General features: G+C 50.0%; 1 protein-coding gene across 1 annotated transcript; it reads left to right on the top strand.

Moving 5' to 3' along the window:
* Positions 1-238: 238 nt before the first annotated feature.
* On the top strand, positions 239-25,105 carry Rab43 (RAB43, member RAS oncogene family). The gene is made up of 3 exons (XM_042670335.1): positions 239-508; positions 19,647-19,830; positions 24,160-25,105. The coding sequence occupies exons 1-3, from the start codon at positions 311-313 to the stop codon at positions 24,408-24,410; spliced, it is 633 nt and encodes a 210-aa protein (XP_042526269.1). The 5' UTR covers positions 239-310; the 3' UTR covers positions 24,411-25,105.
* Positions 25,106-26,220: the final 1,115 nt, after the last annotated feature.

Genomic DNA, 26,220 nt, shown 5'->3' with positions numbered 1-26,220 from the left:
AGTGGAGGGGCGGGGCTTGTGCCCTGCGGGAGCACGTTTTGGGGGCGGAGTCCTGTGCTGAGGGCTGGGTCCGGGCGGTGCTGAGGGGGCTGCGAGGCGCCGCTTAGGACGGAGCTCCACGGGTCGTCGTCGTCTGACCGGCCTTGGGCGGAGTAGGGGCGGGCCGGGGCGGAGCCGAGTCCGCGGGGCGCCGGGCCGGGGCGGGGCCGCGGGTGGCGGCCGGCGGCCGACGGCGCAGCGGGTTCAGGTGCGGCGGTTCCACGTCGCCGGCGACGCGCGGGCCGGAGCGGGCCGGGGGCCGGGCGAGGCCATGGCGGGGCCGGGCCCTGGCGAGCAGGACGAGCAGTACGACTTCCTGTTCAAGCTCGTGCTCGTGGGGGACGCGAGCGTGGGCAAGACGTGCGTGGTGCAGCGCTTCAAGACGGGCGCCTTCTCGGAGCGCCAGGGGAGCACCATCGGCGTGGACTTCACCATGAAGACGCTGGAGATCCAGGGCAAGCGGGTCAAGGTGGGCCGGGCCGCGGGTCCGGCGGGGGCTGCCCGGGGCGCGCGCGGCCGGGCGGCTGCCCTCCCGCCCGCCTTCCGGGCGCGCGCCCGCGGTGGGAGCTCGGCCGGGAAGCGGGGCCGAGCGGGGCCGAGCGGGGCCCGAGGGCCCAAAGTTTCCGTCAGTTTCCGGCCCGGCCCCGCCCCCGGCCGGCTGCGGTGAGGGCGGCGGAGCCTTGGCCGGGCGGCCGCGGCGGGCGCGGGCGGGGGGAGCGGAGGGGCGGGGAGGGCGGGGGCCCGCCGCGGCCGCCCGGCGGACTCGGCAGGATGTGGCTGCCACGGGGCCCCGGCGGCGGCGGCGGCGGCCGGGTCAGTGTGTCTGTGATGAATGAGAAGTTTGTCCACGTCAGCCCGCCTGCCCTGCCCGCCTGTCCCCCGCCCCGCCCCCTGCCCTGCCCCCTGTCCTCTCCCTTGCCCCCCTGCCCCCTGCCCTGCCCCCTGTCCCCCGCCCCGCCCCCTGCCCTGCCCCCTGTCCTCTCCCTTGCCCCCCTGCCCTGCCCCCTGTCCCCCGCCCCGCCCCCTGCCCGCCTGTCCTCTCCTTTGCCCCCCTGTCCCCTGCCCCCTGTCCCCCGCCCCCTGCCCGCCTGTCCTCTCCTTTGCCCCCCTGTCCCCTGCCCCCTGTCCCCCGCCCCGCCCCGCCCCCTGTCCTCTCCCTTGCCCCCCTGCCCCCTGCCCTGCCCCCCTGCCCCCTGCCCTGCCCCCCTGCCCCCTGCCCTGCCCCCCTGCCCCCTGCCCTGCCCCCTGCCCTCTCCCTTGCCCCCCTGCCCCGCCCGCCTGTCCCCCGCCCCGTCCCCTGCCCTGCCCCCTGTCCTCTCCCTTGCCCCCTGCCCCGCCCCCTGTCCTCTCCCTTGCCCCCCTGCCCCCTGCCCTGCCCCCTGTCCTCTCCCTTGCCCCCTGCCCTGCCCCCTGTCCTCTCCCTTGCCCCCCTGCCCCCTGCCCTGCCCCCTGTCTTCTCCCTTGCCCCCTGCCCTGCCCCCTGTCCTCTCCCTTGCCCCCCTGCCCCCTGTCCTCTCCCTTGCCCCCAGCCCTGCCCCCTATCCTCTCCCTTGCCCCCTGCCCTGCCCCCATCCTCTCCCTTGCCCCCTGCCCTTCCCCCTGTCCTCTCCCTTGCCCCCTGCCCTTCCCCCTGTCCTCTCCCTTGCCCCCTGCCCCCTGCCCCCTGTCCTCTCCCTTGCCCCCAGCCCTGCCCCCTATCCTCTCCCTTGCCCCCAGCCCTGCCCCCTGTCCTCTCCCTTGCCCCCCTGCCCTGCCCCCTGTCTTCTCCCTTGCCCCCTGCCCTGCCCCCTATCCTCTCCCTTGCCCCCCTGCCCTGCCCCCTATCCTCTCCCTTGCCCCCCTGCCCTGCCCCCTGTCTTCTCCCTTGCCCCCTGCCCTGCCCCCTATCCTCTCCCTTGCCCCCCTGCCCCGCCCCCTGTCCTCTCCCTTGCCCCCCTGCCCCCTGCCCTGCCCCCTGTCCTCTCCCTTGCCCCCTGCCCTGCCCCCTGTCCTCTCCCTTGCCCCCCTGCCCCCTGCCCTGCCCCCTGTCTTCTCCCTTGCCCCCTGCCCTGCCCCCTGTCCTCTCCCTTGCCCCCCTGCCCCCTGTCCTCTCCCTTGCCCCCCTGCCCTGCCCCCTGTCTTCTCCCTTGCCCCCTGCCCTGCCCCCTATCCTCTCCCTTGCCCCCCTGCCCTGCCCCCTATCCTCTCCCTTGCCCCCCTGCCCTGCCCCCTATCCTCTCCCTTGCCCCCCTGCCCTGCCCCCTATCCTCTCCCTTGCCCCCCTGCCCTGCCCCCTGTCCTCTCCCTTGCCCCCCTGCCCTGCCCCCTATCCTCTCCCTTGCCCCCTGCCCTGCCCCCTGTCCTCTCCCTTGCCCCCAGCCCTGCCCCCTATCCTCTCCCTTGCCCCCTGCCCCCCTGCCCTGCCCCCTGTCCTCTCCCTTGCCCCCCTGCCCCCTGCCCCGCCCCCTGTCCTCTCCCTTGCCCCCTGCCCTGCCCCCTGTCCTCTCCCTTGCCCCCTGCCCTGCCCCCTGTCCTCTCCCTTGCCCCCCTGCCCCCTGCCCCGCCCCCTGTCCTCTCCCTTGCCCCCCTGCCCCCTGCCCCGCCCCCTGTCCTCTCCCTTGCCCCCCTGCCCCCTGCCCTGCCCCCTGTCCTCTCCCTTGCCCCCCTGCCCCCCTGCCCTGCCCCCTGTCCTCTCCCTTGCCCCCCTGCCCCCTGTCCTCCCCCCTGCCCTCCCTGCCCCGCTCCCCTGCCCGGACCCGCCCGTGTGCTACTCGCCCACGGGGCGCCCAGTATCTTTTCTGAATTGAACGGTGCGGAAATCCTTCGTGAGGGCTTCAGTGTCTGCCGGTGCAGGAAGGGAAGCGGAAACGAGGGCCGTGCGCAGGGAGGCCGTGCTTCACCTCCAGGGACCCAGGCCGCGCGGGGCAGGGTCTGTTTCTGGGCTCTCGGCGCTGCGCTGCGCGGTGGTGTCTTTAGATCTCTACCATTGGGATTTTTTGTTTGTGTGTTGGCTTTTTTGACGATCGTGGGCCTTGAACTCTGGGCCTGGGCGCTGTCCCTCAGCTCGGAGCTCCAGGCGAGCACTCCACCACTTGAGCCGCAGCCCCACTTCCGGGTTTTGGGTGGTTAATTGGAGATTGGAGTCTCACGGACTTTCCTGCCCAGGCTGGCTTTGAACCGGGATATCTTTAGCTCTCAGCCTCCTGTGTAGCTAGGATGACCTGCGTGAGCCACCCGCACCCAGCTCCCAAGGGGATTTTTTTAAGGGTCCTATCCCTCAGGCTGCAGGCCTGCTATTGTTCCCTTTGGCCAGGATAATTAGCTCTTTGTTTTTGCCCCTGTAAAAATTGGGGTCATTTCTGGATGTTGTCTCTCTAAGTAAGTCAAAGGCATTCTTATGACCTCACTGCCTCTAGAGTAGATGTAACTGGGTCAGCAGAAACTTCTGCTTGCAATATTGTAGTCTTTGGAGTTTCAGTGCAGTTTGGTCTTCGAGGTGTAGGAAAGGGCAAGGTGTAGGCCCCGAGCTCTGAGTTATTCAGGACCACCCCCACAGGGTTCTGTGGCTGAATTTGTATTCCTGATGTTGCCAGCAGTCACATTGAAAGTGCAGTGTGCAAAGAGGGCACAAAGAGCAGTGAAGGCCTGGCCAGCTGCTGGGCTGCATCTGGAGTGGGATGTGGTGGCTCTGTGCTGGCTGCAGGGTCCCTGTTTACCTGTGGCCTGTGGAGCTGGGTGGGCTGTGCAGTGCAGACCTGGGAGGCCATTATTTCTTTTCTTTATGGTTGCTTCCAGATTACTTTCTTGAGAGGCAGCCTGGGCTGAGTAAGAGTTATGAGGCCTCCAAGCTACGGTGGTTACCTTTCTGAAAGACTGTGTTTGGTTGCTGGAGGACACTATTACTATTTTAAATTGTATTTTTATCCTTAATAGTTGAAGTAGTTGTGCAAAGGAGTTACCTTCCAACAAATCAGTTTACAAATAACATGCATGATGATAATGATAATTGTATTATTCTTTTTATGGCTAGAGCTCACATGCTCAGCCCTCAGTTTGACCTGGGCCTGGCATATGAACTCTATCACTCAGACATATCTCCAGCTCTGATACTGGATTTCATAACAGTTTGAGGAACCTTAGAAATAGATCATCTGAGAATATTTAGCTCTTCTGAGGGGTCTATCCATTGAGGTGAGTTGGGAATGCTAAAAAGGCTGAAGCTCAGAGGCTTTAACTAGTTTCCCAGCCTGCCTAAATACTACCACTTTTTTTTTTTTTTTTTGGGTCCCGTCGTGGGGCCTGAACTCTGGGCCTGGGCGCTGTCCCTCAGCTCTTCAGCTCAAGGCTAGCGCTCTACCACTTGAGCCACAGCGCCACTTCTGGCTTTTTTTCTTTTTGCGTATGTGGTGCTGAGGAATTGAACCCAGGGCCTCATGCATGCAAGGCAAGCGCTCTACCACTGAGCCACCTTCCCAGCCCCAATACTACCTACCACTTTTACCAGCTGTATATTGAAGAAGTTTCACTTGTTATTTGCTTTTAAAGAGTTTTGCTGCTAAATGTAATTAAATTAATTACTGTTCCCCATAGTCACTTGCCACTGTAACAATAATATCCAGCCCATTAATAATAATATCCAACCCAATAATTAATATCCAGCCCAATAATTAATAATATCCAACTCCATTTTTCTTCACCGTGCCTCTCATTCTGTTTTTCGCATCACTAGCCCTCTGTCCTTTAAACATGCAAGATTGTTCCTGCCTCGAGATCTTTGTGCTTGTTCCCCTGCTGTCATACTTTGTCCCCAGATCCCTGTGTACTTGCTGTGTTCATTGTTTGGGTTCCAGTGTGAGTGTAACCTCTTTAGACAGGCCTTTCCTGATCTCCCAGCCCCTCTTTTTCCATTATTGTATCTGCTCATAGCACTTATTTGGACTTAAAATTATCTGATATGTCCTCTCCTGTATCCACTGAGATGCACCAGCACATGGTGTTCATATATACATGTATATTGGTTAATATTTATAGAGAGGAAGCTGAGGCCAAGGTGAGTGACCGGCTTACCCAGGGCTTCTCATGGGTCATTTGTGAAACCAGGATTTGAACACAGTGTCTATCTGGCAAAACCCAGTGCTTATTTTTACACCTGACCACTTTCTGATTAACTCTCAGCCTGTAAAGTTGACCACGAGGTTCTGAATGTGGGTGAATCTAGTGAAAATATAATGTGCCTGTTGCACTCACCAAAAGAAAAATGTGGACTTGGGTGTTTTACAAAAGTTATTCACTAGTAAGTGTTGGCACTCCAAGAGTTTTAGGGTATTTATCATTTACCCAGAACATTTAGATAGTGCCAGCCAGCTTACACATGCTGCTGTGCTAGTTAGTAAACTTTCTGCATGGTCATTATTTCCTGTTCCCTCATGCATTTGTTTGGTTCTAACTCCTTGGACTGGAATTGTAATGTGAGTCTGAGTACTGTCTTCTTGATTGTGGAGTTCTGAAAGACAGACATTAGATCAGGAGTCTGAAGGCTTGGTCCTTACTCAACCCGTGCCACAACCTTGAGTAATTCCACTTTCTGCTTGGTGCCTCAGACTTCTTCATCCGTGAAATGGGACTTGATCATTCTGCCTAATTTTGAAAAATAATGGACATGCCTAAAATAATTTAAAATTTCCTTATTTTTTTCTTGTGTTCAGTCATGGGGTTTGAACTCAGCACCAGTGTTCTGTCCCTTAGCTTTTTTGCTCAAAGCTAGTGCTCGACCACTTTGAGCCACAGCAATACTTCTGGTTTTCTGGTAGTTAATTGGAGATGAGTCTCGTGGACTTTCCTGGCTGGGTTGGCTTTGAACCTTGGTCCTCAGATCTCACCACTGGTGCTCGGCCTCCTTTATGTGTTTTTGAATAGATAGCTCATTTACATGGTTCAGGTTCCAAAATTTGGAAGACTTAAATGGATACATAGGGGGAAAAAAATCCCTTTTTTTTCCTTTGCCCTCTAAGCTACTCTTAACAGAAGCAATCTATATTACCTACTTCTTGTTAAATGTATTATAAGGAAAACAAGATAAAAATGTAAACTAGTATTTGGATTTATTTGCTTATTGCTGCTGTTACCACTTTCTTTCCACATAAAATGTCTTAGCCTACACCCCCCCCCCCCCTAAACCCTTGTGAATGCTGCTGTATTCCCTTTTATCTGGAACAACAAAAAGGCTTGTTATGTAAAGTCACTTTTGCAAATCACCAGGCACACTAGCCTGCAGCAACTAGGGTCAGCCTTGTTAGAATCTTACCCCTTATTCAGCTGTCAAGCTTGCTGTCTATTTGTTGAGGTTCTCTCTGGTCTGATCTGTTATTCATAGAGGTGAAAGTCTTTGCCCTTGGGTCTTAGCCTCCAGATTTCAGGACCTTTGGCCTTGGTTGTCAATTTGCCCATGGCCCCACACATCTTTGTTTTTGTAGCTGCTTCTGGTAATTCCCAAAGAAAGGTCAGGGTAGGGTGAAAGGAATTGTGTGTGTGTGTGTGTGTGCGCGCGCACGCGCGCGCGCGCGCTCATGTTAGTGACAGTGGCTCATTTTTACTAGGTCAGTGCTCTACCACTGAACTACATCCCCAACTTGGATTTTTTTTTTTTTTGGGTCCGGTCATGGGGCCTGAACTCTGGGCCTGGGCGCTGTCCCTCAGCTCTTCAGCTTAAGGCTAGCGCTCTACCACTTGAGCCACAGCGCCACTTCCAGCTTTTTTCTTTTTGCTTATGTGGTGCTGAGGAATCCAACCCAAGGCCTCAGGCATGCAAGGCAAGCACTCTACCACTGAGCCACTTCCCAGCCCCCCAACTTGGATTTTTAAATGTTTTTTATTTTAATTAATTACTTAGTTGGTTGTGGAGATTGAATTCAGAGTGTAGGCGCTGTCTCTGAGTTTTTCATTCAAGGCTGCCACTCTACCACTTTGAGCCACAGCTCTACTTCTGGTTTTCTGGTGGTTAGAGATAAGGGTCTCATGGACTTTCCTGTCCAGCCTGGCTTTGAACTACAATCCTCAGATCTCAGCCTCCTGAAATTACAGGCTTGAGTCACAGGCGCCCGGCCTTTTTTTTTTTTTTTTTTTAGGTAGGTTGTGGGGGCTGAACTCAGCCTGGGCGCTGTCCCTCAGCTCTTCAGTTCAAGTCTAGTACACCCTACCACTTGAGCCACAGCGCTACTTCCACTGTTTTTTGCTTATTTGGTGCTGAGAAATCGAATCCAGGGCCTTATGCATACAAAGCAAGCACTCTACCACTGAGCCAACTTCTCAGCCCTGGCTTATTTTTAACTTTTTTTTTTTTTTTTTTTTTGTCAGTCATGGGGCTTGAACTCTCTGGGCCTGGGCACTGTTCCTCAGCTCTTCAGCTCAAGACAAGCGCTTTACCACTTGAGCCACAGCTCCACTTTTGGTTTTCTGGTAGTTAATTGGAGATACGAGTTTCATGGACTTTCCTGCCCAGGCTGGCTTTGAACCGTGATCCTCAGATCTCAGCCTCCTGAGTAGCTGGGATTACACGTGTGAGCCACCAGTACCTGGCTATTTTTTTTAACCTGGCTATTTTTATTTATTTATTTTTTCCTTTCTCTCTTTCTTTCTTTCTTTCTTTTTTTTTTTTTTTTTGCTAGTCCTGGGGCTTGAACTGAGGGCCTGGGCGCTGTCCCTAAGCTTCTTTTGGGCAAGGATAGCACTCTACCACTTGAGTCACAGCACCACTTCTGGCTTTTTCTGTTTATGTGGTACTGAGAAATCAAACCCAGGGCTTCATGCATGCTAGGCAAGCACTCTGCCACTGAGCCACATTCCCAGCCCCTATTTTTAATTTTTTTAGTTTGGCCTCTCCTTCCAATTGAGTCTGGATTTGCTTGTGTACATTTCTTACTTGGATAAAGTCAGTTTAACTTTTCAGTTTTGATCAGAAATAGCAAAAGGACCATTAGATAAGGAAGGCATTGTAGGACAAACTGCTTGTGTGAAGAAATCTGTTCTTTTTTTTTTTTTTGGTGGGTTGTGGGGCTTTAACTCTGGGCCTGGCCTGGGTACTGTCCCCAAGCTCTTCAGCTCAAGGCAAGTGCTCTACCACTTGAGCCACAGCTCCACTTCCCATTTTCTGGTGGTTAATTGGAGATAAAGACTCTCACAGACTTTCCTTGCCTGGCCTGGCTTTGAACTGTGATCCTCAGATCTCAGCCTCCTGAGTAGCTAGGATTACAGGTGTTTGCCACTGGCACTCAGAAATCTGTTCTTAATTCTAATGGTAACCATTCTCACTGCAAAGTAACCCTTCCCTCTCAAGGTTTCTTATTTTCCTTCATTTTGGGGGTAGGGGATGAAAGGCAGGGGGCCTGAGACCAGGACTTAAACTCAGAACCTGACACATTGGCTCATTGGCTAGTGCTCTACCAGCAGAACCACACCTCCATCTCCTTAAGGGTTCTTAAAACCCTGATGCAGTGAATAGTGAAAGCCAGGGGAAAAAGGCTTGTTTCAGAACTTCACAACACCATGCTAGAGCCCTGGCTTTGCTATGTATTTATTACCTTGAACATGTGATGTTACCTCTTCCTGTCTCCTTCACCTGCAAAACCCCTTTAAGGACCTGACCCTTGTGGATCATCAGTGAATGGGAAGATATGTTGGTACCTTAAGCACCTGAAGAGAGAGTAGGAAAGGGAGTCTGGAAGCTTATGTGCTTAGCCTACTTGATATGAGTAGGTCACTCTCTGATTAGGTAACTCTCTGATTAGATAAAGTGAGGAAAGTCATATCTGTCTAACTTGTCTACAGGAGGTTTCCTATGTAAAAAAGGGCAGGAGATTGGATTCCAGTGATTATGTTAGCACTGGAGGGGGCTTGGGCAGTAACTGGAAACCAGTTGAGTGATAATGGGGAGGTAAAGTCACAGGAGGCCTTTGAGTACCTCACTGCTCTACATGGGCATTAGGGCACCCCTTGTCTCTATTCATTCCCTTTTTTTGTTGTCATTGGTTATGAGGCTTGAACTCTGGCCCTATGCGCTGTCCCTCAGCTCTTCAGCACAAGGTGAACACTCTACCACTTGAGACACAGTGCCACTTCTGGCTTTGTTCTTTTTTTGCTTATGTGGTACTGAGGAATCGAACCCAGGGCCTCGAGCATGCAAGGCAAGTGCTCTACCACTGAGCCACCTTCCCAGCCCCCTTTCTTTATTCTTAAACCCTGTAAGTTTTCTTTGCTTCCTGTTGACCTGTACACCTCTGGTGAGGCTGTGTGGTTTTCTTTGGGTGTTATGGGCATGAAGAGTTCTTAGCAAGAGGAAAAGTATTTTCTCACAGGTGTTCATGTGTTACTGATTTTCACCACTTTCTTTATGCAATGCTCTGTTTGTTCTTTAGGACACTCTGGATATGTCAAGGAGTAAACCAGAGCCTAGCCTTTGGCTCCTGGTCAAGAATTTTCTCTTTGCAGCTTTACATCCTGCAACACTTCCAGCAAACAGAATACACAAAAAAACAACCAAGAAAAGTCGACTAATTTTATAGATCACTTGTATTTTACTTTTGTGTATGTGTGTGTTTGTGTGTGTGTACATGTGTGCTGGTACTGGGTCTTGAACCCAGGGCTTCATGGTCTTACTTGGCCATTTTGCTAAAGTCTGGGGCTCTACCCATGAGCCACAGCTCCAGTTCCAGTTTTTTGCTGGTTAATTGGAGATAAGAGTCTCACAGACTTTTCTGCCCTGGCTGGCTTTGAACTGTGATTTACAGATCTCAGCCTCCTGAGTAGCTAGGATTACGAGCATGAGCCACTTATGCCCGGCAAAAAAAAGCTTACCTTTTAGACTGGCCTACTAAGTGTTCTTTTTTTTTTTTGGGGGGGGGGGGGGTCCGGTCGTGGGGCCTGAACTCTGAGCCTGGGTGCTGTCCCTCAGCTCTTCAGCTCAAGGCTAGCACACTACCACTTGAGCCACAGCTCCACTTCCGGCTTTTTTTTTTCCTGCTTATGTGGTGCTGAGGAATCGAACCCAGGGCCTCAAGCATGCAAGGCAAGTGCTCTACCACTAAGCCACCTTCCCAGCCCATGGCCTACTAAGTGTTCTATTGTTCAGAACAGAAACCAGTGAAATCCTAATAAGGACCCTGGGTCATTAATAGCTCCTACATAGATACCACTCAATATCTTCTCTATTCTTACCACTTTGGCTTGCAAACTTCCCTTTCTTCTGTTGGAAAAAGGGAGACTAATTATTTTAAGACTATTATTAAGTAGTTGTACAAACACTATAATTCCATAAGTCAGGTTATGAGTACAATGCTTCTTGATCAGCGTTACCCCTTACATTCTCTCCTATCATTCTCCCTTCCATCTCTACTCTCAGGTTACATAGTTCAGTTTGTACGTAATATACATTGAATATAATGTCTGCATATGCTCACCTTTCCTCCCTCCATTTGTGTGCCCCTGCCTTTACTTTTCCCCAAAAACATGGGAAACTAATCTTCAGTGAGGTATGTGAGCATTAATTCTTAGAGATTTTTCACTTGTGTGTTCATGAATGATCACGTTGACATCATCCCAAATGTGGAGTTTTTAAGCTGGGTGCAGTGGTCCCAGCCTACTTAGAAGCCAAGTCAAGACGATCCCTTGGGCCCAGGAGTTCAAGGCCAGCCTGGGCGACAGTGAGAATTATCTCAGAAACAAAACAAAAGATATATGGAGTGTGACTAGAAATAACAGGGTAGAGCTTACGTGTGAGATGGGTGTTGTTCTTTTCAGAGTTGGTTCCTTGAGAAATTACAGCTCCTAAATGTTGAATCAACTGTGACATTCTGCACTCGGCATCTGTTTTGAAACTGTAGCTCTCTCTTTTGGCAGGTCTTTCATGGGTGGATGTGATGATTGGAGCTAGTCACAGGCCACTGGAGCCTGACATAGTATTAGCAGTTCTCTGTCCAAAATGATGCCCCATGTTCAATATCTCCTTCAAGAACACACCCCTGTTGACCCAACTTACTCACACTAGGCCTCACTTTACTTTTTTATCCTTTTGAAATTTATTCTTTTTTAATTTTTTAAATTCTAATAGGCCTTATGAAGATTTTTCAGTTCCCACTACCTGATAAACTTTCAGTAATCACATATTCAAAATTAACTTCATTTTTTCTCTCATTTTCATGTAAGCCAAGCTAGAGATAGAAATCTAAGTACACAATAATTTCCTCAGATTTTTTTTTTTTTTGTTTTTTTTGTTTTTTGGGTCCAGTCGTGGGGCCTGAACTCTGGGCCTGGGCACTGTCCCTCAGCTCTTCAGCTCTTCAGCTCAAGGCTAGCGCTCTACCACTTGAGCCACAGCGCCACTTCCGGCTTTTTTCTTTATGCTTATGTGGTGCTGAGGAATGGAACCCAGGGCCTCAGGCATGCAAGGCAAGTGCTCTACCACTGAGCCACCTTCCCAGCCCCTTCCTCAGAATTTTGAAGATACTGCTTCCAGGGCTGTTGATGTAGTCTGATTGTAGATGAAGTACTGTTTTTCTTGCCCTTGCTTTTTCTTTTTGGAAGCATAGATTTCTGGGGAAAAGAAAATCTGATGTCCTGAAATATTAGAAGAGTATGTCTAGGTATAGGGCAGTTCTTCATCTAGCTCTGAACTTGGTATATATAATCAATATGATAATTCTTATGTTTCTAAAGCTCTGTGGAATTGAAGTAGCTCTTTTAATAGCTCCTCTTTCTCTCAGTTGTTGAATAGGAGCTAAAACCTAAGGATATATATTCCTTGTCTGTTACCTTTCTTCCACCCCTTCCCCCCTTTATGCTGGGGATAGAACCCAAGGCTAATTGGAAATAAGAGTCTCACTGACTTTCCTGGCTGGCTGGCTTTGAACCTTGATCCTGGATCCAGGGTTATAGGCCTACTGTTTCTTTATTCTTTATATTTCCTGTAAGCTGGAGGTTAAATTGAGCCTCAAGTAACACTGTCCACTGCTTTGATGAGAATACATTACAGGTAATATGTGCTTTTTCCTGCTACTTGTTGGAGCCAAGGCATCAGTCCTCCATAAGTGAGGCTATGTGTGATCCTTGTCACACGTTTACAGTATATCCCAATCAATCTCAAACCTCTGTCACTTCACTTGCTGTTTATTTTCATAGATACCCTTCTGGCATGTACCTAGCCTACTTGAAGCTCTTTGTTCCTTCCCAGCACCTGAGTTAAAAAAAAAAATGCCAGTGACCTTAGCTGTTAGGAGCAGCAGCAATGTAGATAGGACTGAAAGGAAACATAAACTGGAAGGCTGTCTGTGGAGGCTGAAGTTGTTGTCTAGAGGCTGAACTTCAGCTTAAATCAGGGAGATAACTACACTGTGATTAGTTCCTGGTTTATTTGTACCTGCCCTCCTAAACTCTGCTCCAAGTGCCAAAGAAAAAAGGTAAATCAGAGGCAATCCCTGTTTTTTGGTATTCGCTGCTGGCTAAGGGAACAGTTACATAAAAAGTACTTAGCGTGTGAGGCTGTTAATGCCCTCACTATGGTAACTGGGGTCTCTGAGCCAAGCACCAGACCCCTGGCCTGACAAGTACACTTAGGGTCACTGTAGCAACAGCAGGGCCGAATATTCTCATGAGTTACAGTTCCTGCAGGGCGGGACCTCACAGTAGTCATGAATTTGTGCAGTGGTACACCACAGGCTAGGCCATCCCAGAGGAAGCATGAGGGCTCAGAGAAACGCTAAAAGGTAGGTGATTCCTAAGGAGGAGCATGAAAGGGCTTTAGATGCCATGCTGTGTCAGTGCAGGGCCACGGTGCAAGAGGAGTGGAGGGTGTTTGTCCAGGCACCTGCCTGGACTGTCAGATGGACACAGAGGACTGTAGGCTCTTCAGGGCAGGAGTGTATGGAGACCAAACTCCCAGGCCTGCCTGCTGGCAGGGCCACCTGAAGGCAGCACGAAGCAAAGTGGTCGGCTGTGTCTGGGAGCCCCAGAAGACTGCTTGCCATTGTTTGTTCTTGAGAGGCTGATGCCTCTACAGAGCAGCTTGGAGGAGAAAGACAAATGCGAGGGCCCAAAGCTGGGCGCGAGGTGCTATCGCTATCCGAGGATCAAATGGTAGGATACAGGAGGTTAATGTGAGAGGTGGATAGGATTCACTTTGGGTCCTGGAGCATCTCTGCCTGCATAGACTGCAGAGTGGGCTGAGCTGGTAGTAGAAGACAGTGAAAGTAGCAATAGTAATGAGAGGTCAGCTAAAGAGTTTCACAGAGGGGCTGGTAATGTGGCCCAGTGGTACAGGGCTTGCCTTGCATGCATGAAGTCCTGGGTTCGATCCCTCAGCACCACATAAGCAAAAAACTGGAAGTGGAGCTGTGGCTCAAGTGGTAGAGCACTAGCCTTGAGCTGAAGAGCTGAGGGACAGAGCCCAGGCCCAGAGTTCAGGCCCCACGACCAGACCCCCCAAAAAAAAAATAGTTTCACAGATTGGCAAGAACAGAAATGATGGGGAACAGAGGTGATAGAAACCAATGAGTGACAGCAGAAGTTGAGAGAGGTGGACAGCTGAGGCTAAGAAAGATTAGTTGTGAGGAGCCTGAGATGAAAAACTGAAGGACTTGGTGGCTGGAAGAGCTCCAGGGGGCTGCCAGGTGTTCTAAACAGCCTGGGCTGGAGAATTGTAACAGGAGTTGCTATGGAGCTAAGGGTTCAGATTCCTGAATCCTGTTAGAGCTGTTATATACTGGTAGGTGGTACCTGCTGCTGATGCTCACTGCTGGTGGTAGGTGAGGGTTACAGCAGCTACCAGTGCTGGGGGCCACTGGTGGCTAAAGCCCAGAGTACTGAGCCTTCCACTGAGTGCCCAGAGCCGTAAGTCCAGCTGCTAAGTCCTTGAGCAGTCGGCCCTCAGCTCTCAGGGCTTTGAGCTGTGAGCCTTTGGGTCTGTAGTTGACCCTAGGCTCTGGACTGCTGGCCCTGGAGGAATTTCTCCTTGCTTGCTCATGATTCTAGGTAGAATAGAAGGACCCCAGCCAGCTATTGGGTAACATGTCTACCTGCCTGACTGTGGGCCAGGTAACATAACATGACACAGAAGAGTTTCTGCAGCATCTACAGATCTGCAGACAAACTCCCCTGAAGAACAGGGCACAGTAGGAGGAGGCCCTCAATCCCGACCTGCCCTACCACCTCCCAGGATACCATAGGGAGAGCTCAGGAACGGGTATGTGGATCACTATGACCATTTCAATGTCTGTCCTGAGAATTAACTTTTCCAAGGTGTTTTTTTTTTTTTCCCTAAGATGAAGAGGTAAGGAATTTTCCACTGTCTCCATTTTTACTTAGGACAAGACTTCAAGCAGATTCTTCCTTTGTTTCTGTCAGGAGAGACAGAAAGGTTTTATATAGGCCTTATAACTGAACTAACAGTGTTTTTAAACAAGGTGTTACTACACAAGATTGATTTCCACTCACCCCCCACCCCCATGACACGTGTGAACTGTTCTTGGGGGCTGTGAGCTGTAAATCACAGGAAAACAGCTTGTAACATGCTGCCCAGGCCTGATCACTTGAACCTGCCTCTGGACTCTTGATGTGCGGCGGAGGGCCTGCCCAGTGCAGGCTCAGTGCCGGTCAGTCTCAAGAGTGGATCCGAAGGGGCCTTTCTTCAAAGCCCATTCTTAATGATAAGTTTGGAGTCACATACTGAGTGTCCTCAGCCAATTCCTGCTCTACAGTCCCATCTTCATCCCACACAAGAATGAATTTGCTTTAGGAAGTATAGCCTTATCTTTATTTCTTTTTTAAAAAATGTATACAGAAAACATTTCTTTTGGTTCACAGCTCTAGTAAAGGCTTTCTTAAGTCTTGAGGCAATGCAGTGAAGTACACCAGATAATTCAGTTGGGTCTAGGATGGGGGTGTAGTGTAGTTATAGAATGCTTGTGAGAATGTGCAAAGTCCTGGATTTGGTCCCTAGTATCCAAGAAAACAAAAAAAGAAACAGGGAAAGAGAAGTCGGGGTTAAGGGATAGGATGGGACTAGTGTTTGTTTTTTTCCCCATGTACCAAGGTTTGAACTCAAAGACCTCTAGCTTGCTTGGCTTACTTTCCTGGCTGGTGCTCTTTCACTTGAACCATACCTCCAGCCTGGCTTGCTGGTTATTTTGGAAATGGGGTCTCATGGACTTTTCTGTCCAGACTCACTTTGACCTACAGCCCTTCAGATATTTGTCTCTTGAGTAGTTAGGGTTACAGGTGTAGCTAGAGTTAGGGGTTTAGTCAAGTGGTAGAATGCTTATCTAGTATGCTCAAGGCCCTAGATTCAAATCTCCAGTACTGCAAAAAAGAGGATGCTCATGAAAGAGTTTTCAGTGTAGGTGAAAGTGTTCGTTGAAATAAAGGAAATGGTCATGATCGGGCCTACGACAACATCCAGCAGGGGAACCTTGCTACAACACCCCATGGTACCTCAGAGAAGAGAGGCGAGGGGACTGGGCAGAAGATCACATGTGCTCAGACTTTGCTGAGGAAGCCACTGTTTGGAGTTGAGGTGCCTCGGCTGTGCTGGGCACCCGTCAGAGCCTCTGTGGGCTGTGGCGAGGGCGGCAGAGCCAGGACTCCCACAGATCCCTGGGACGGGGTTTGCTGGGCTTCTGAGCCCCTGGGCCTGGCACAGAACTGTCCCGTGATAGTGCAGGAGGTCTCTGCCTGGTGTGTATGGTGGTGCCTGCATCTCCTAACAGCCACTGTGGCAGACCCTCTCTTCCCCCCTATTTCCCTTGGGTACTACCAGATGGTGAGCTTGCCTGGGGAGGGAATGCTTATTCCTTGGGAAGCAGGGTTCTCTTGGCTTGGCTTCTCCTTCCTCTTCTGGATGATGGAAAGCACTTGGGCCAAGAGACTGAGGCTCCTTTTACCCTCACCTTCTTTGCAGTCCACTGTAGGACTATTCAGCCAGCGGCCAAACTGTTATTTCTAGTGAGTGAGTTTGTTGCTGAGGATGGAACTCAGGCCTGGGAGTCTGCTGCACCCCACTTCCTGGGGTGATCATTAAAATGCAGCTGCTGCATTGGCTGGCCAGGGCTCTTGCTGTTGTGTGGGTATGAGGGGAGGGGAAAAAAACGAGGGTAGCCAGACATCCCACGGTTGGTTTCTTCTGTGAGCAGGTGGCCTTGACTTTGGCTAGGTTAATGAGCTGTGGGGCTCACCAGAGCCATGCCTAACCCCTTTAGTTTTCAGTTTCCTGTACAATTTTTTAAATTTATATATATATTCCTTTTTATTGTTATAAAGGTGTTGTACAGAGGGGTTACAGTTATATAAGTCAGGTAAAGAGTACATTTCTCATGTCAGGCTCAGTGTCTCACTCCTGTAATCCTAGCTACTCAGGAGTCTGAGATCTGAGGATCATGGTTCAAAGCCAGCCGGAGCAGGAAAGTCTGTGAGACTCTTATCTCCAATAAACCACCAGAAAACCTGAAGTGGTACTGTGGCTCAAGTGGTAGAGCGCTTGCCTTGAGCTGAAGACCTGAGGGATAGCGCCCAGGCCCAGAGTTCAAGCCCCACGACCAAAAAAAAAAAAAAAAAATATTCTTGTAGTGTCCACATGACTAACTACTTCAGATCTTCCCCTCAACAGTTAGGTCTATGAAGCCATTACATCATCCTGTCTGACATTCCACTCTTCCTCATACTATATTCTTTCCCTACTTATTTTTTTCCTCCTTACAGTTACCTAGCATGCTTTTATTTTATTATTTAGTCATAGTTTATATATACATATACTTAATAAATGTAAATGCTTATATTTATCCCTAGCTTATTATATATTGTTTATCTTACATATCTTGTTTATCTTATGTACTAGGCTGTAAGCTTGGGCAGGATTTTTTGTCTGTTAGCTGTAGTATTTCTAGTAAACGCTTAGTAATGTCAAATGGTTGCATCAGTAATCAGTAATAGCATTAGTAAATGCTGTTCATAACTAAACCTGAGTTTGATGGTATAATTTGATGCACACAAGCTGTGTGTGTATGTGTATATGTGTGTGTGTACGCATGTGCGTGTGCATGCGCGTGTGGTTTTACCAACCAAACTCGGGTCCTGGCACATTCTGGGTAAGTGTTGTACCACTGAGTTAGATCCCTAGCACAATATACAAGTTTTTTTAAATTGTTATTATAAAGGTGATGTACAAAGGAGTTATTGTTTCATAAGTTAGGCAACAAATACCTTTCTTTTTTTAATTGGTTGTAGCAGAAGACCTGTTTTTTGGGTTTTTTTTGTCGGTCATGGGGACTGAACTCTGGGCCTGGGCGCTGTCCCTCAGCTCTTCAGCTCAAGGCTAGCGCTCTACCACTTGAGCCACAGCACCACTTCCTGCTTTTTCTGCTTATGTGGTGCTGAGGAATCGAATCCAGGGCCTCGTGCATGCAAGGCAAGCGCTCTACCACTGAGCCACCTTCCCAGCCTGACCTGTTTGTTTTTATTGTTATTATAAAGATCATAATGTACAGAGGGGTTACAGTCACATGTCAGGTGAAGAGCACATTTCTTTTTGGACACTGTTGCCCCTTCCCTTGCTCTCCCCGTTTCCCATCCCCACCCTCCAGTTGTATGGTGTTCATTTTTAACATAGTGTTTAGTGAGTACCAAAGCTGCATTTGTTTAACCTTTATCTTTCCATTTCTGTGCCTCCCTTTACCCTCCCAAGGACAGATAAATGAACAAACAAGACAAAATGAAAACAAAAACAGCAACAAAGGAAAACACCTCATTTCCATTCCCTGGAGTTCATTTTGATAAGTGATCAGATGTACATAGGCCATTGCACCTTTGTGATTCTCTCCTAAGAATATCCCCCTTTGGTCTTGTGAATATACAAGTTTTTAATTTTGTAATAATATGCTGTTATTTTTTACTTTCCATCTTACCTCCTTTTTTTTGTTTTGTCGGTCGTCGAGGTTGATCTCTGGATTTAGGCGCTGTCCCTCAGCTCTTCAGCTCAAGGCGAGTGCTCTACCACTTGAGCCACAGAGCTACTTCGGGTTTTCTTAGTGGTTTATTGGAGATAAGAGTCTCACAGAGTTTCCTGCTCTGGCTGGCTTTGAACTATAATCCTCAGATCTCAGCCTCCTGAGTAGCTAGGATTACAGCCGTGAGCCACTGATGCCTGGCTCATCTGAACTCTTAATGTTTTCTGTTAGTAAAAGTAATTTTGTTTTTTGTTAAATGTCTACATATTCACTATTAATTAATTCTTGTGTCAGGTCCTGGATGCTTTTCCTGAGCTTTTTTATTCAAGGCTAGTGCTCTCACTTGAGCCACAGCTCTACTTGGCTTTTTGGTGGTTAATTGGAGCTAAGACTCTCCTGAACCTTCTTTCTCAGTCTGGCTTTGAACTATGATCTTCAGATCTCAGCTTCATGAGTAGTTAGGATTATAATTGTGAGCCACTGGCACCTGGCTTAGGTTTTGCCTTTTACTTGCTTTTTATGGCTTTTAATTGGACAGTTAGTGAATTTATATTTATTGTAATTATGAGTATTATTTAGTTTACTGTTTGTCTTTTTTTTTTTTTTTGTACTAGTAGTGGAGTTTGAATTCAGGGCCTAGGCACTGTCCCTTAGCTTTTTTTTGCTCAAAGCTAGCACTCTTACCACTTGAGCCACAACTCCACTTCTGCTTTTTTTTGGTGGTTAATTGGAGATGAGTCTTATGAACTTTACTGCCTGGATTGGCTTCAAACTGTGATCCTTAGATCTCTTGAGTAGCTAGGATTATAGACGTGATCCACTAGTGTACCCCCCCTCTCCTCCTTCTCTCTCCCTCCCTCTCTCTCTCTCCCTCTCTCTCTCCCTTCCCCTTTCCTTTCCCTTTCCCTTTCCCTTTCCCTTTCCCTTTCTCTTCTCCCTCCCTTTCTTTTCTTTTTTCTTTTCCCTCCCTCCCTTCCTCCCTCCCTCTCTCTTTCTTTCTCTCTCTTTCTTTCCTTCCTTTCTCTCTCTTTTCCTTCCTTCCTTTCTTTCTCTTTCTTTCTTTTCTTCCTTTCTTCATTTGTTCATTCATTTGTATTTGAACTCAGGGCCTTGCACTTGCTTGCTAACTTGGCTTGCTTACTTGCTTAGCTGACACTCTTCCACTTTAGCCACGCCTCCAGCTCTGCTTTTTACTGGTTATTCTGGAGATAGACTCTCACAGACATATGTTCCTAGGCCTACTTAAAGCCATGATCTGTATTTCCTTTTTCTTTTTTGTGCTGGTCCTGGGTCTTGAACTCAGGGCCTCACACTCTAGCTTGGCTTCTTCAGTGATCGCTAATGTACTAATTGAGCCACAACTCATTTTCAGCATTTTGCTGCTTCCTGAAAATGAGACACTTTCAGATTTGTCTTTCTGGCTGGTTTTGAGCCAGAGTCCTCAGATACCAGCTTTCTGAGTAGCTAGGATTATAGGCCCGAACCACTGGCACCCAGCCTCTGAACTGCCTTGTAAGCACTCAGGAAGTTTGATCCTGTGGGCTATTGCCTCTGAAGGCCGGTGAAATAGCTGCTATCCGAATTGGTCTGTAGTTCCTGTGATCCACACGTAACACCAAGTTCACCCAAGATTCCCTCTTTCTCCAGCTGCAGATCTGGGACACAGCTGGCCAGGAACGATTCCGAACCATCACCCAGAGCTACTACCGAAGTGCCAACGGGGCCATCCTTGCCTATGACATCACCAAGAGGAGTTCCTTCCTGTCTGTGCCTCACTGGATTGAGGATGTGCGGAAGTACGCAGGCTCTAACATCGTGCAGCTGCTGATTGGTGAGCTGGTAACCCAGGCAGCCCACAGAGGCCTTGGGACAATAAAGCTCACCTCTGTGCCTCTGCCTCTCTCCTTTTCAAGTCCGGAAGTGCTGAGTCTAGCCACACAGGAGTGAGCTTCAAGTTCAACTTGATTTTGTAGAGCCTAATCCCGCTAATCACTTTACAGTTAGATTTAAAAATGAGCCTACAGGACAGAAGGGGAGCTGAAATTTGCTTTGCAGCCCATGTGTCTTATTTAGTTTACTTTCTGTTGTTCCTAAACCAATACCACATACTGTGTTAGTTATAAATAGGTTTATTTTGGATTACTGTCCCGGAAGTCCAAGACCAAGGATTATATCTAGTAATTGCTTTTTTGCCCGCAGATTCTAGGTAGCACCAGTCCCATGGCAGGAAACAAAGTACATTTGTGTGCTTGTCTTGTGTCGTGGGGATTCTGTCCTGAAGACCTCCCACCTTCATCACCTCCCCCGCTAAACAGCACTGTTGAGTTTCCACCTTCTTACGCTTCATGGTGGCAATTAGACTGCAGCCTGGGTTCTGCAGACCCAACCCTTGCAGTGGTCACTGTGTTAGTGCTCAGGGTTGACATGAGATTTAGCTCTCCTAACCATGGCTCCTCCTCACTGATGAGATGAGATGAGATTCAGAGAAGTGGAGCCGGCACCCGTGGCTCACGCCTGTAATCCCAGCAACTCAGGAGGCTGAGATCTAAGGCTCACAGTTCAAAGCCAGCTCAGGCAGGAAAGTCGTGAGACTCCTATCTCCACTTAACCACCAGAAAACTGGAAGTAGTGCTGTGGCTCAAGTGATAGAATGTTCATATTGAGCTGAAGAGCTCAGGAACAGCACCCAGGCCCAGAGTTCAAGCCCTACGACTGACCCCCACCCCAAAAAAAAAAAAAAAAAAAAGTGGAACAATTTATCCAGTTCTACACAGCCTGTTAGCACAAAGATGTAGAGTTTGAGTTGAGGTTTGCTGAGCACAACTCAATGGGTTTCTCTGTCCAGCTTCCCTGTGAATACTCCGCCACTTGCAGGTTTCAGAATCACTTAGAAGGCTTGTTAAAGTGCAGATGGTGGGTTTACTTCAGTCAGGAGGTTAGGGCCCATGGATGTGCATTTTTTTTTTTTTTTGGTCCGGTCCTGGGGCCTGAACTCTGGGCCTGGGCGCTGTCCCTCAGCTCTTCAGCTCAAGGCTAGCACTCTACCACTTGAGCCACAGAGCCACTTCTGGCTTTTTTCTTTTTGCTTATGTGGGGCTGAGGAATCGAACCCAGGGCCTCGAGCATGCAAGGCAAGTGCTCTACCACTGAGCCACCTTCCCAGCCCCTGGATGTGCATTTTTGATTTTTGTTTTTTTGGTGGCTCCAGGGTTTGAACTCAGGGTCCCATGCTTGCTAGATAGGCACCCTACCATTTTAGCCACAGCTCTCTCCCTTTAGCTTTAGCTTTGTTTCAGATAGATCCTTGCTTTTTGCCTAGGCTGGCCTGGAAGACGGTTTTCCTACTTTTGCTGCCAGTATTCCTGGCTAGCCTTCCATAGGGCATGGAAGTACATTCCAGACCCAGATCCCTGGCAGGAGCAGAGCGGCCTTGTCTGGCTCAGCTGCTCCTGTGTGTGTGTGTGTGTGTGTGTGTGTGTGTGTGTGTGTGTGTGTGTGTGTGTGTGTGTGTGTGTGTGTGTGTGTGTACGTGTGTGCATGCACACATGCCTGCCTGTTCTGGGGTTTAAACTCAGGGCCTAGGTGCTATCTCTGAACATTTTTGCTCAAGGCTAGCACTCTACCACTTGAGCCAACCACATTTCTTTTATATAGGACATTTCTAGAAAACATTCTATTATAGTGCATTTTACGTAGTGCAAAAAATAGAATAGTAGAACAGCTGATGCTATGCAAAACAAAAGAAATGTACATATCACCCAATGTGGAAGAAATAGCTGTATCGCAAAGCTCATAGAACTCATAAATGTTATAGACCATGGTAGACAATTTGCTCCATGAAAGTTAGAATGTGTTTATGACTTTAACTAGCATCATTATGCCACAATATTGTGACACTTGGGAAATTATGTAACGACTTAATCACAAAAAATTTGGAAAAAAAAATGTAGAATAGTATTATAGGTCCCCAATGCCTGCTCTCCTGTTTCTGGTAACTGGCAGTTGAGTTCATTTTGGTCACTCCTTTCCATTGTATTTCTTTGGGACTAATCTCAGACACCAAACTGTTTCCTCTGTAACAATTACAGCATAAGTCTATAAAACACAGATATTTAAAATTACATAAGCAGGGCTGGGAATGTTGCTTAGTGGTAGAGTGCTTGCCTAGCATGCATGAAGTTCTGGGTTCGATTCCTCAGTACCACATACACAGAAAAAAGCCTTAAGTAGCACTGTGGCTCAAGTGGTAGAGTGCTAGCTTTGGTCAAAAAGAAACTCAGACAGTGCCCAAGGCCCTAAGTTCAAGCCCCAAGACAGGCCAAAAATAAAAATTATGTGTGTGTGTGTGTGTATACACATATATACATACACACACACACACACACACACACACACACACAATAGTATTTTCAGGGGCTGGGAAGTTGACTCAGTGGTAGAATGCTTGCCTCGCATGCATGAGGCCCTGGGTTCGATTCCTCAGCACCACATACACAGAAAAAAAAAAAAAAAAAAAGCCAGAAGTGGCACTGTGGCTCAAGTGGTAGAGCGCTAGCCTTGAGCTGAAGAGCTGAGGGACAGCGCCCAAGCCCAGAGTTCAGACCCCACAACCAGACCCCCCCCCCAAAAAAAAATAGTATTTTCACATCTACAAATAATAACATTTTCTTTTTTTTTTTTTTTGGGTCCGGTCGTGGGGCCTGAACTCTGGGCCTGGGCGCTGTCCCTCAGCTCTTCAGCTCAAGGCTAGTGCTCTACCACTTGAGCTACAACGCCACTTCCGGCTTTTTTCTTTTTTTGCTTATGTGGTGCTGAGGAATCGAACCCAGGGCCTCAGGCATGCAAGGCAAGCGCTCTACCACTGAGCCATCTTCCCAGCCCTAATAATAACATTTTCTTAGAAAGCAACTCAGAAGCTAGATGCCAGTGTCTCATGCCTACAATGAGGGTGTCCACATCTACTAGGGAGGCCGAAGCAGGGAGATCACTACACCCCAGGAGTTTGAGGCTAGCCTGGGCAGCGTAGCAAGACCCCATTTCAAAAATAAAAAAACCCAAAGCCAGGCAACAGTGGCTCATGCCTGTAACCCCAGCTACTCAGGAAGCTGAGTTCTGAGGATCACAGTTCAAAGCCAGCCTAGGCAAGAAAGTCCATGAGCCAAGTGCTGGTGATTCACACCTGTAATCCTAGCTACTCAAGAGGCTGAGATCTGAGAAAGTCTGTGAGACTAATCTCCAATAAAATACCAGAAAACTGGAAGTGGTGCTGTGGCTAAAGTGGTTGAGCACTTGCCTTGAGCTGAAGAGCTCAAGGACAGTGCCTAGGCCCAGAGTTTAAGCCCCACGACCAACCCCCCCCCCCCCCCCAAAAAAAAAAAAAAAAAAAGGACACATAATAGTTATGAACTTATAGCAAAACAAAAAAATAGCAATACCAGATTTCTGTCATTTCCATATTTGTGGGGTTCTTAAGTGCCAGCGTTTCCACACTGCCCTGCTCTCCTGTCCTGAGCATGGCATACTTGACCTGGGAAACTGGCTCACTGGAGCTCCTGCAGCGAGGACAGAGGCTGGAGCTGCAGTTCCACAGTTCCATGTGCTTCTCATCAAACAGCAGGCTTCCTCTCAGAGGAGGCAGGGCGAGGCACAGGGTGTGCAGAAGACTAGGCTCCATCCCTAGCCCTGCAAAGAAAGCTTTAAAAGAAGCAGTTTTAAAAAGCAAAGTGAGAGAGTAAAGGGTAGAGTAAGAGCTTTAGAATAGAAAGGCATCTGGGTACAGTGGCACACTCATAGTCCCAACTATGCTGCGGTAGGGGCTCCGGCACCCAAGAGCTAGAAGCTGGTCTGGGCAGCCAGATGAGAACCCACTGTTGTTAAAATAAGAAAGACTAAGAAAGATGGGTTGCATATTCAGAAGTGTTTAGTTCTAGCAGGCCAAGGACAGGGTATTGGTGAGCTCTCGAAGGGCTCTGCAGTCCTCACAGGCTGCACTTAGCACCACTGAGCAGAGGGCTGTGTGCTCCTCAGGATGGCTCTGCATTGTGCTGCTCACTGCAAAGGGTGGATCTCAGGGCGGCTCTTAGGGTGGATCGCAGGGTGGATCGCAGGGTGGAACTCAGTGGGCTCCCCAGGCCACACCTACACCCAGCTTTTCTTACAGGAAACAAGTTGGACCTCGCTGAGCTCCGGGAAGTCCCCCTGGCTGAGGCTCAGAGCCTAGCAGAACACTACGACATTTTGTGTGCCATTGAGACCTCTGCCAAGGACTCCAGCAACGTGGACGAGGCCTTCATGAGGGTGGCCACCGAGCTCATCATGAGGCATGGGGGCCCCATGTTCAGTGAGAAGAGTACTGACCACATCCAGCTGGATAGCAAGGACATCGGGGAAAGCTGGGGCTGTGGGTGCTGACCAGGGCACAGGGCCAGCAGGCCAGGGGCTGAGCCACCTTTCTCTCTGGCCTGTGGAGTCTGCTCTTGTAGGACCCCAGCCATTCAACTGCTGCTGTGTCAGCCCTGGCATTCTGCACCCTGGTGTGGATAGGTGGTGGGAAGGGGCCACAGGGGGCCACAGGGCCCCCTTGCAGGGGCCTGTTGGCAGAGGGGAGCGGTGACCCATCCTGCAAGCCAGCTTGGGGCCTCTCATTGTTCACATTCCAGGACTGTTGTGAGCCCTTTAATGGGACCTCGGAGGCAGGAGACCTGGCCGCCATCCTTCACTTGCTGGTTTTGACCATTGCAACCTTGGCTGCTGTGGCTACTCTCCAGGGATGTAGCCAGTCCTCAGTTCCTACAGACCCTCCACCTGAAGCACCAGGAGCAAGGGCGACCAGAACAGGAGCGTGGTGCCTGAGCCCTGCCCAGGGATGCCTGGGCATATCCCAGCAGGAGTGGCTATCTGCCTTCACTGCCAGCTTGAGCTCTCTAGAGACACTTGCTGGGGCCTGGCTCATTGCCTTATCAAGACCTCTTGGGTTCTTGTGGTTTTCCATGTAGCTTCTCATTTTCATCTGCACAAGTGTGGGGTCATGGCCATAGCCAGCTAGGGACTGTCTGCTGGCTTGGGGCCAAAATTGTACCAGTCAGGTTGAAAAACCAGCTAGTCTTCCAGCAGTTTCTCCGAAGGGTCGGGATTAAGGTGGGAAGTGAAAACTTGAGGTAAAAGAAGATTGGGGGAGCCTGGCACTGGTGGCTCAGGCCTGTAATCCTAGCTACTCAGGAGGCTGAGATCTGAGCATCACAGTTCAAAGCCAGCCTGGGCAGGAAAGACCGTGAGATTCTTATCTCCAATAAACCACCAGAAAACCAGAAGTGGTGCTGCAGCTCAAGTGGTAGAGTGCTCGCCTTGAGCTGAAGAGCTGAGGGACAGTGCCCAGGCCCAGAGTTCAGGCCCCATGACCGACCAAAAAAAAAAGAAGATGGGGGGGGGGGGGGTGTGGCTGATGCTTAGCATTCACAGGACTTGGTTCAATCCCCAGTACCAGAACAAAACAAGAAAACAGAAGCAAGAAGAAAGAAGACCTGTATTGTGTCTGAGGCTCCTCCTTACTCATGTACAGAATCTCTCTGGCACGGTCAGCTTCACACTGGGCTGAGTGTGTGGCCAGTGGTCTTCAGCCTGTGCTGGGTGCTGAGGTCAGAGAGCAGAAGGCAGAGTCTCGGGAAAGAGTGGAGGCTCAGGTCACGGGGAAGGGTCCTGGGGCTGAGGAGCTGCTCTTCCCAAGCCTCTTCCCAGGGCCTCTGTGTCAGCCGATCTGCCATTCCACGCTACTCAGTGAGGGCCTCCAGAGATGAACTGCACAGACTCAAGTGAGCTCCCACCCCGAACCTGGCCAGGAGGGCCGGGCTCGGCCCCTCCCCACACTGGTCTGAAACCGCTCCCTTTGCTGAGAAGGCCAGGCCTGGTTCTGGAGAGAAGGCAGGCTGGCCCAGCCCAAGGAGTGGTCGAAGTAGGGTTGCACCTGTGTGCAGGCACAGGCTGCGGGCTCATGTGGCCCAGTGAAGCCAGGTGGGGCCCAGGCCCCCACTTCCTGCTTTCATTCTCAATCTACTAATAGGGAGCCTCCCAAAGCCCCGGCGTGGCAATCTGGCCACAGCCAGGGCCTAGTGCCTGTCAGGCCACTCAGGGTCCCCGCTCACCTGCAACGCTGTGCCCCACAGACAGTGCCTCCCCCAGCCCCACCACCGTGGCAGTGGCTAGTGCCTCTGGATAACACAGTCAG

This window comes from Dipodomys spectabilis, unplaced genomic scaffold, assembly GCF_019054845.1.
Source record: "Dipodomys spectabilis isolate Male_0828 unplaced genomic scaffold, ASM1905484v1 ptg000541l, whole genome shotgun sequence".
Classification (NCBI taxonomy): Eukaryota; Metazoa; Chordata; class Mammalia; order Rodentia; family Heteromyidae; genus Dipodomys; species Dipodomys spectabilis.
The sequence above is the reverse complement of the archived record's forward strand: the minus strand, read 5'-3'. Positions and strand labels throughout refer to the sequence as shown.

What these genes read in the sequence shown, in the direction of transcription:
- Rab43 (XM_042670335.1), top strand. Translation starts at nt 311, where the DNA reads ATGGCGGGGCCGGGCCCTGGCGAGCAGGACGAGCAGTACGACTTCCTG. An exon ending in TCCAGGGCAAGCGGGTCAAG is followed by an intron (nt 509 to 19,646) that starts GTGGGCCGGGCC and finishes CTCTTTCTCCAG; the next exon opens with CTGCAGATCTGGGACACAGC. An exon ending in CATCGTGCAGCTGCTGATTG is followed by an intron (nt 19,831 to 24,159) that starts GTGAGCTGGTAA and finishes CTTTTCTTACAG; the next exon opens with GAAACAAGTTGGACCTCGCT.